Below are 9,191 nucleotides of genomic sequence, written 5' to 3' on the forward strand. Positions count from 1 at the left end.
TGGGCTGGGGGGTTGGGGCTGAGGGGAACCTGGGCTGGTGCATTAGGGCTGGGGGGAACCTGGGCTGGGGGGGGGTTGCGGCTGGGGGACCCTGGACTGGGGGGTTGGGGCTGGGGCTGGAGGGAGCCTGGGCTCCCACACATTCCCTTGGATTGGCTCAAGGAGTGGATCTGGATTTAGGCGGGTTTAGCGGTTAGGGGGGAGCACCCACCCCCCCAATATTAACTGACAGCTCACCTAATAGTAAAGTATGGTGGCGCTATGAGAGGCTGCCTTTTGCACAGCAGTGACTTGAGTTATTCATATGAGGGACATTTATTGGTCATCATGAACATCAATAGGCACTGTGGCTACTGACTCGTATCAAGACTGTTATTCAAATGCACAAACAATATCTGGATAGGAAGCTAGCAGCAGTGAATGAACTATGGCAGCGACAAGAGATGGGACGGCACCATACGAAGGTCTCACATCAAGCAGAGGTTTGTCCATGCATGTTATTAACCTGGTACATTATACAGTCACTAAACATCACAAATCACTCACAGTGCTCTCATTCTACTAGATGGATCAAAGCTTACCAAAATGTATATGCACTTACAACTGTAAGTGGCTTTGGATAAAAGCCTCTGCTAAATGGCATATGTATTATTATACATGTATTATAAAGCTTAGCCAGCCGGAGTTGCTGGGGTTTGTTCAGTAAGGGCAATATTAACCAACGTTCCGATAGAAATACATTACTGTAGAGCCGATACAGTATGATTCTCTCTTATGGAGAATAAGGACTCACGGCAGCTCTATACATAACATTTCTATCAGCAACGTCCTTTCAGCTTCCTAAATATATTCTCCTGATGTTGATTCAACTCATTTAATTCCAGCTGTATCAACACACTAGAGGTTGTGAGTACACTCTTAGAAAACAACAAGTGCTATCAATCTAAAAAGGATTATTCAGCTGTCTCCATTAGATAACCATTTGAAGAACCCTTTCCACAAATGGTTCTACCTGGAACCAAAAAGGGTGTCATGGAAGGCTCTCCATCTAGTCATGTCTCTATTTCCTCTCCTTCTACCCTCCATTTCTCCATCTACCCTCCATCTCTCCATCTACCCTCCATCTAACCCTCCATCTCTCCATCTACCTTGCATCTCTCCATCTCTTGCATCTCTCCATCTACCCTCCAGCTCTCCAGCTAGTCATCTCTCCATCTGCCCTCCATCTCTCCATCTAACCCTCCAGCTCTCCATCTAACCATCTACCCTACATCTACCCATCTATCCTCATCTCCATCTCTCCATCTACCCTCCATCTCTCCATCTACCCTCCATCTCTCCATCTACCCTCCATCTCTCCATCTACCCTCCATCTCTCCATCTACCCTCCATCTCCATCTCTCCATCTTTCTCTCCATCTAACCATCTACCCTTCTTTTCTTCATCTATCCTCCATCTAACCATCTCTCCATCATCCTCCATCAACCCTTCATCACTACATCTACCCTCCATCAACCCTCCATCTCTCCTGCATCTAACTTCCATCTCCATCTTTTCATCTACCCTTCATCATTCCATCTACCCTCACCTAACTTCCATCTCCTCATCTACCCTCCATGTCTCCATCTACCCTCCATCTCCTCATCTCCCCTCCATCTCCCCATCTAACCTCCATCTCCTCATCATCTCTCCATCTACCCTCAATCTTTCCATCTACCCTCCATCTCTTCATCTGTCCATCTTCCTCTCCATCTACCCTCCATCTCTCATCTACCCTCCATTTAACCATCTCTCCATCTACCCTTCATCTCTCCATCAACCCTCCATCACTCCATCTCCCCTCCATCTCATTTTCATCTACCCTCCATCTAACTATCTCTCCATCTACCCTCCATCTCTCCATCTCTCCATCTACCTTCCATCTAACCATCTCTCCATCATCTCTCCATCTACCCTCCATGTCTTTATCTACCCTCCATCTCTCCATCTACCCTCCTTCTCTCCATATACCCTCAATCTCTCCATCTCCCCTCCATCTTTCCATATTCCTCTCTCTCTCTCCATTACCCTCCATCTAACCATCTCTCCATCATCTCTCCATCTACCCTCCATGTCTTTATCTACCCTCCATCTCTCCATCTACCCTCCTTCTCTCCATATACCCTCAAACTCTCCATCTCCCCTCCATCTTTCCATATTCCTCTCTCTCTCTCCATTACCCTCCATTTAACCATCTCTCCTCTACCCTCCATTTTTCATCTACCCTCCATCTCTCATCTACCCTCCATCTCTCCATCTTCCTCTCCATCTACCCTCCATCACTCATCTACCCTCCATCTGACCATCTTCCTCTCCATCTACCCTCCATCTAACCATCTCTCCATCTACCTTCCATATTTCATCTACCCTCCATCACTCCATCTCTATATCTAACCTCCATCTCTATATCTAACCTCCATCTCCATATCTACCCTCCATCTCTATATCTAACCTCCATCACTCCATCTAACCTCCATCTCTATATTTAACCTCCATATCTATATCTAACCTCAATATCTAACCTCCATCTCTATATCTACCCTCCATCTCTATATCTAACCTCCATCTTTAACCTCCATCTGTATATCTAACCTCCATCACTCCATCTAACCTCCATATCTAACCTCCATCACTATATCTAACCTCCATCTCTATATCTACCCTCCATCTCTCCATCTACCCTCCATCACTCTAACCTCCATCTCTATATCTAACCTCCATCTCTATATCCAACCTCCATCTCTCCATCTACCCTCCATCACTCCATCTACCCTCCATCACTCCATCTACCCTCCATATTTCCATCTACCCTCCATCACTCTAACCTCCATCTCTATATCTAACCTCCATCTCTATATCCAACCTCCATCTCTCCATCTACCCTCCATCACTCCATCTACCCTCCATCACTCCATCTAACCCTCCATCTCCATATCTACCCCCCTCTCTATATCTACCCTCCATCTCTATATCTACCCTCCATCTCTATATCTAACCTCCATCTCTATATCTACCCTCCCTCTCTATATCTACCCTCCCTCTCTATATCTACCCTCCCTCTCTATATCTACCCTCCATCTCTATATCTACCCTCCATCTCTATATCTAACCTCCATCTCTATATCTACCCTCCCTCTCTATATCTACCCTCCCTCTCTATATCTACCCTCCATCTCTATATCTACCCTCCATCTCTATATCTACCCTCCATCTCTATATCTACCCTCCATCTCTATATCTACCCTCCATCTCTATATCTACCCTCCATCTCTATATCTACCCTCCATCTTTATATCTAACCTCCATATCTTCATCTCCCCTCCCTCTCTCCATCTCCACACCATCTCTCCTTCTAACCTCCATCTCCTCTCCAGCTCTCACTTCATCTGAAGGCCCATTGGTAGCCTGGTCGGTAGTGAATGGGGACCTTCCACTGTTTGATCTAAGCTTCCTTTAGGTACAAGAGGACATAATATCAGGGAACAGTCTTTTCGTCATTCTGAAAAGGTGGAACAGGATTTTTTTTATCAACACACACAAAGCAACAACAGACGCATACACACACACACACATTCAGTACTAGGGTGGCAAAAGTCCGTTAACTTTCAATAGCTTTCCTGGTTTTCCAAAAATCCTGGTTGGAAGATTCCGAATTTCCTACTTATTTCCTCCAACCCGGACTTTGGGAAAACCAGGGAATTTATTGACAGTTCACATAATTTTGAAACCCTATTCAGTACAAATAGTTATTTTTATGTTTTATACATTTAATGTAAGGAAGACAGTTGTAGTCAATATGTGTGCGTGCATATTGCATGTGTAGCCTAGCTAATTCCCATTTGCATTATGGTCCCTTAGGATGTGTATAGCCTACGCTTTACAAATCCACATAATTGGCATTTATTTCCTAGACCCAGACCGAAGACAGCCCTCACAGGTCTATGTGACGAATGACAGCTAGGCTAGCCCAACAGTTTAACAGCGACCAATGAAATGCGAGAGTGCGATGAGAGGGTGGTCCTTGCGAGTGGAAGAGCCGATCAAACAGAGGGAGCGTAATTTAAACTCCATGCTTAACATCTGGATGTTGTAGAACGGAGTAGCATCACTCTACTCTCTAGAGTGAGTTAGACAGACGTGCGGAAACCGAGTATCATCGAATATAAGATTGTTGTTGTCAAATGGTCAGAACGTCAGCTACAACTCGAGGATATTGATTGGCACTTGGAATGGGCTTTGGCTCCCGCTATCGGAGCGCAAGGTAAACCAAAAGGGGCCACATGAGTTCTGCTATATTCGGAAACCACCACGGCTCCAAGTTGACTGCTAATTCTGTTGATCTGGACACATCTCCACTCTCCAGTATCGTGTGTCGACCATCTGCAATGTTGATGGAATGGTTTTATTTAATCGCGAGAAACGAACAAATAATCACGGGATTACCAAAACGTCGACATTTCTAAGGTCGGTTGTCTGTCGAATAACAACGTTGTGAAGTTGGTGACTTCCGAACCCAAGGAAGACTGCAGGTGTCATCGCTCCCTTCCATTTCTCCAGTAACATTTCCTTGATTGACATTCCTTCCATCAGATCATATGAGTGCAGCGTTCAGCCCTTCGTTTATGATGATGCAGCGCCCACTGGGAAGCACCACTGCCTTCAGTATCGACTCTCTGATCGGCGGTCCCCCTCAGCCCAGCCCGGGACACTTCGTCTACACCGGTTACCCCATGTTCATGCCGTACCGGTCAGTGGTGCTCCCACCGCACCCTCCGCCGCCCCCTGCCCTACCCCAGTCCGCCCTGCAGCAGGGGCTCTCGGCTACCCATCCGCACCACCAGATCCCCAGCCTCCAGAACTCTTTCTGCTCTAGCCTGGCTCAGGGCATGGCGCTCACCTCCACCCTGATGGCCAGCCTGCCTGGAGGGTTCTCGGCTTCACAGCAGCACCAGGAGGCGGCGAGGAAGTTCGGCTCGCAGTCTCTCCACGCCGCCTTCAATAAATCTCAGGACATTCGTTTGGATGGGGATGACGGAAAGACATTTCTAGGAAAGGAGTCCGCAACGCTCCCCTCCTACCACGACTCAGAGCCATTGCAGTCATCCACAGGTACAGTAAACTCTGTTTTGTCTGGACTCTGCTGGACAGGGTTGTTTACTTGACGTAAGGTTCTATTGAGGAAACGTTAGTCTGTGTTTGGGATGTGTGGCTGTCTTGTGCTTGGATGCACTAACTGTAAGTCACTCTGAACAAGAGCGTCTGCTAAATGACTAAAATGTAACCTAATGTTCTTGGATAAATTAGATATTATTTGTAAGTTGTAAAAGAGAAGTTCAAATCGAATACTCGTATTTATTAGGCCTATTATAAAAATAAATAAATAATAGTGCACATTTGCGAGGTTCCTTATAAGAAGTAATTCGATCTCTAAACTTTATCTCATTAATTATGCTATTAGGCCTATTAGCTAACGGACCAATATTATCAATAGACCTACGTCATCAATGTACAAAAAAAGGACCCAAGTACCATTTGAGGATAACTTAAAAGTTCTACTCCCTCAGTGTTGGCGTAGGCTATATCCTGTGCATTTCACATCAAATGACAACGATTAAAGTATAGTGAGAGAAAGTGGCAGTTGCCCCTGAGTGAAAAATTTCTTCTTTTTTTTTTTTAAACAAATTCTTTACATGGACGCTTACATATTTTGTCGTGAGAAGCTTGACATGATATCCGCATATCAAATACGTTTATTTCAGGCTTTTCAATGAATAGTGCCTGGGGGCAAACTAAATGACTAAATTAGCCTATTTTAATTGAAGGATGGGAAAGCGCCTGCAGTATTTGAATGTCTATAAAACTGCGATCAGAATTCAAAGCCGACGGAGTCATTTATATGAGGGTCTGTATGTATTATGATATACATGTAAGAAACACTTTGTGATCGGAATTCAACGTCGACCGAGTCATTTATATGAGGGTCTGTATGTATTATGAAATACATGTAAGAAACGCTTTAACTCCGGAAGTGCGTTTAAGATATTGTATAATATAAATCAATTGATTTTGTCTCTAAAATGAATGGAATTATAGTAAGCGCGAGGCCTATTTCATACATGATATGTGTCATGATACAGCCGATGGGCCTAATTCGATAAATATTTACTTAAATATATGTTTACTAAAATAACTTTCACTTCACTTAAATACGTCCAGAGACATAATATAATTTGTTCCTAATTTGCTCCATAATATAATAGGCTATTGTTTTCCTGTAACACAATATGTAAAGTCTACTCGTGGGTTTTTACTCATGAAACGAAATGTTGATACAATACACACAACGTTAGTGATGAATCAAATGTAGAAGAAAAGTTGCTTGTTTTTTTAAAGCAAAATATTTCTTTAAAAGTATAATTGCGGTTATCCATTACATAAACTCATAAACTGTTGCATATCAGTCCGTTATAGGTTACACATTGTCATTTACTTTTCTATTTTGAGGTCAATATAACCTAAACTAACCTGTTCTATTTCCTTACCCACACAGCCAGAACCCACGGCAAAGAAGACCCGAAAGAGGACGAATGCAATAGAAGAGATGAGAGCTTCTCAATGGACAGCGATTTAGACTACAGCTCCGACGACAACATGACGGGTAACTCGATGTGTCAGAAAGATGATGGGGAGGGTAACGTGGATGAGGGCGTCCACGGGTCCAACGGCACTGGCAGCACCACGTCTACCGGTAAGAACCGGCGGCGGAGAACGGCGTTCACGAGCGAGCAGCTCTTGGAACTGGAGAAGGAGTTCCATTGTAAGAAATACCTGTCTTTAACGGAACGCTCTCAGATTGCGCATGCCTTGAAACTCAGCGAAGTTCAAGTCAAGATCTGGTTCCAGAACCGGAGGGCCAAGTGGAAGCGCGTAAAGGCTGGTAACGTCAATTCCAAAACCGGCGAGCCCTCTAGGAACCCTAAAATCGTGGTGCCTATCCCCGTGCACGTCAGCCGGTTTGCAATAAGGAGTCAGCACCAACAGTTAGAGCAAGCCAGACCATAACATTTCTTTATGTTAAACCGATGGACGAAATACAGATTAAGTTAATAACACTGTTTAAAAACAGAAAAACAGCACACACGTTATTTTGGAATTGGACTATTGATAATCACAAACCAAGTTTATCCTTTGGTGAGTCTTTGTAAATCTTTGTAAGACAGAGGAGAGCAAATGAATTGATGGTACATTGCTTTTCCTCTGCATTACTGCTGAATCGATCCACTGATGGTAAACTGATTAAATACCAAGACAAAAAAACTCGAAATGGTGACATGTATCACCTTGGTTACTAGTGTAAATACCGAGATGGGCCATAACTATAACCGCCATGGGACCAAATTGAGGACATTACAACAAGACAACAATACATCCAATTGTACATTTCCGAGATGTTGATTAAAAAGATAACCTACTTTTACGTCTGTTAGATTTTCTTTGAGGTTTGTGCTGCCGATTCTGAAGGACCTTGCTTGTATTATTGTTGTTTTTGCAGCAGGCGCAAATCAGATCAGAATGAACAGCTTTGTCCCAAAAGGAGCACTTTTATTTTATTCTAATTTTATCACCCCCCCCCCCCCCCCCCCCCAAAACCAGTACACATATTGTACACATAGCCTACAAATATGCTCAGACATCTCAACCATCAATCATCTCCTCCAAAAAGCAAAGAGTGGCCCTGTAAAACCATCCTACTTCTGTTCTCAGTTTGAGTTTGTTTCCATTGTTTCATTCCATGGTTGCTTGAATGATTTTTCTTCATTGTGACTTTTTCAACAGTCAAGGAGCACGCTGCTAATTTATTTAATATTGTGCAAAAAGTAACTAACATTCCATGACTTATTGAGTAAATAATAAAGTGTGCATTAAAGATGAACCATTAGCAATTGTCAACAATTTGTCAGTTTGTTTATTGTCATTCCATTTTTGTGCAATTCTATTTGAATTTGAAATCTTTAGCGAAATTACGCATGCGCGGGTTTACAGGTGCTTTCTTGAGTGCTGGGCTTCGAGTTGATCATGATATTTGAATTCCTTGGTTGATTATTATTTTCACCAATATATCAAATGTTCATTTGGGATTATTCAATTTGTTGTCTGCAAGTGACAAATATTATTTTCACAATCCACTAAGGAAGATAATTGGAAGATAATTGCGTATGTATTTTATCTTTGAATTAAGGGTGATTAACGACACGATTTCGTTTAGATTTCATTTACAACACAATTTATACTATTATTATTAAGACTATTACTTGCAATAACCATGTCATTATACTATTATAATTAATGACTTTCAGAATTATATAATTTTTCCTGCACCAACTGTGAGTTGTGCAGATATTCCTGAGGCAGGACCAACTGTGAGGTTTACAGGTAAATGCAGAGGCAGGAGCAACTGTGAGGTTTACAGGTAATGCAGAGGCAGGAGCAACTGTGAGGTTTACAGGTAAATGCAGAGGCAGGAGCAACTGTGAGGTTTACAGGTAATGCTGTTTATCTCTCCGACAGTAGAGCCATGCAGTCAGCCAGGGAGGTGACAGTTTTACAGCTCTGCCCCTCTGCTCCAGCCACCCTCTGGAATTAAGGCCAACCTCGTTGCGAATGTTGGAGCAAATCAACCTGATGCATGCCAACAACAAATATGTAAGAAGATCTCGCTCGGCGACGCAATCTCGTGTTATGACAGGGGGTGGGTCCTATCAGCCAGGGTGAATGAAACTCCAAGGTTCCTCCAAGGCTGTGAGGAACACCAATTCCCATCCGAGTGAAACGTCACGAGCACGGCTGTTTAAGAAGGTCGCGGCCTGGTGTCAGCCTTGATTTTCGGCCTCACCTTGCCCCGGGCCCAGAGCGCCTCATTTACTGGGACAAAGAGGTGACGTGTAAGCCTCCCAGCGCGCCAATTGCTTTGCCATTTAATATTTACATCTATTGAGGTGGACAATTTCATAAATGTATTTTGATAAGATTGGCGACTAAAATACAACGCAGGCCTACTTGCAGGACTTTCCCCTTGTGATCTCTAAGGACATCTTGTTGGTCTCTGTCATGTTCCGCACATGAATAGCCTGCGTTAAGCTCCATCTGTCAGC

General features: G+C 43.6%; 1 protein-coding gene across 1 annotated transcript; it reads left to right on the plus strand.

Moving 5' to 3' along the window:
- The first annotated feature begins 4,101 nt into the window (after positions 1–4,101).
- LOC110528750 (homeobox protein GBX-2-like) lies at positions 4,102–7,992 on the plus strand. Its single transcript, XM_036951829.2, has 2 exons — positions 4,102–5,148; positions 6,590–7,992. Exons 1-2 carry the CDS (start codon positions 4,635–4,637, stop codon positions 7,099–7,101), a joined length of 1,026 nt encoding a protein of 341 aa, XP_036807724.1. The 5' UTR covers positions 4,102–4,634; the 3' UTR covers positions 7,102–7,992.
- The last annotated feature ends 1,199 nt before the right edge of the window (positions 7,993–9,191 follow it).

The sequence above is a fragment of the Oncorhynchus mykiss genome, chromosome 18 (genome assembly GCF_057628025.1).
Source record: "Oncorhynchus mykiss isolate SJ-2025 chromosome 18, ASM5762802v1, whole genome shotgun sequence".
Lineage (NCBI taxonomy): Eukaryota > Metazoa > Chordata > Actinopteri > Salmoniformes > Salmonidae > Oncorhynchus > Oncorhynchus mykiss.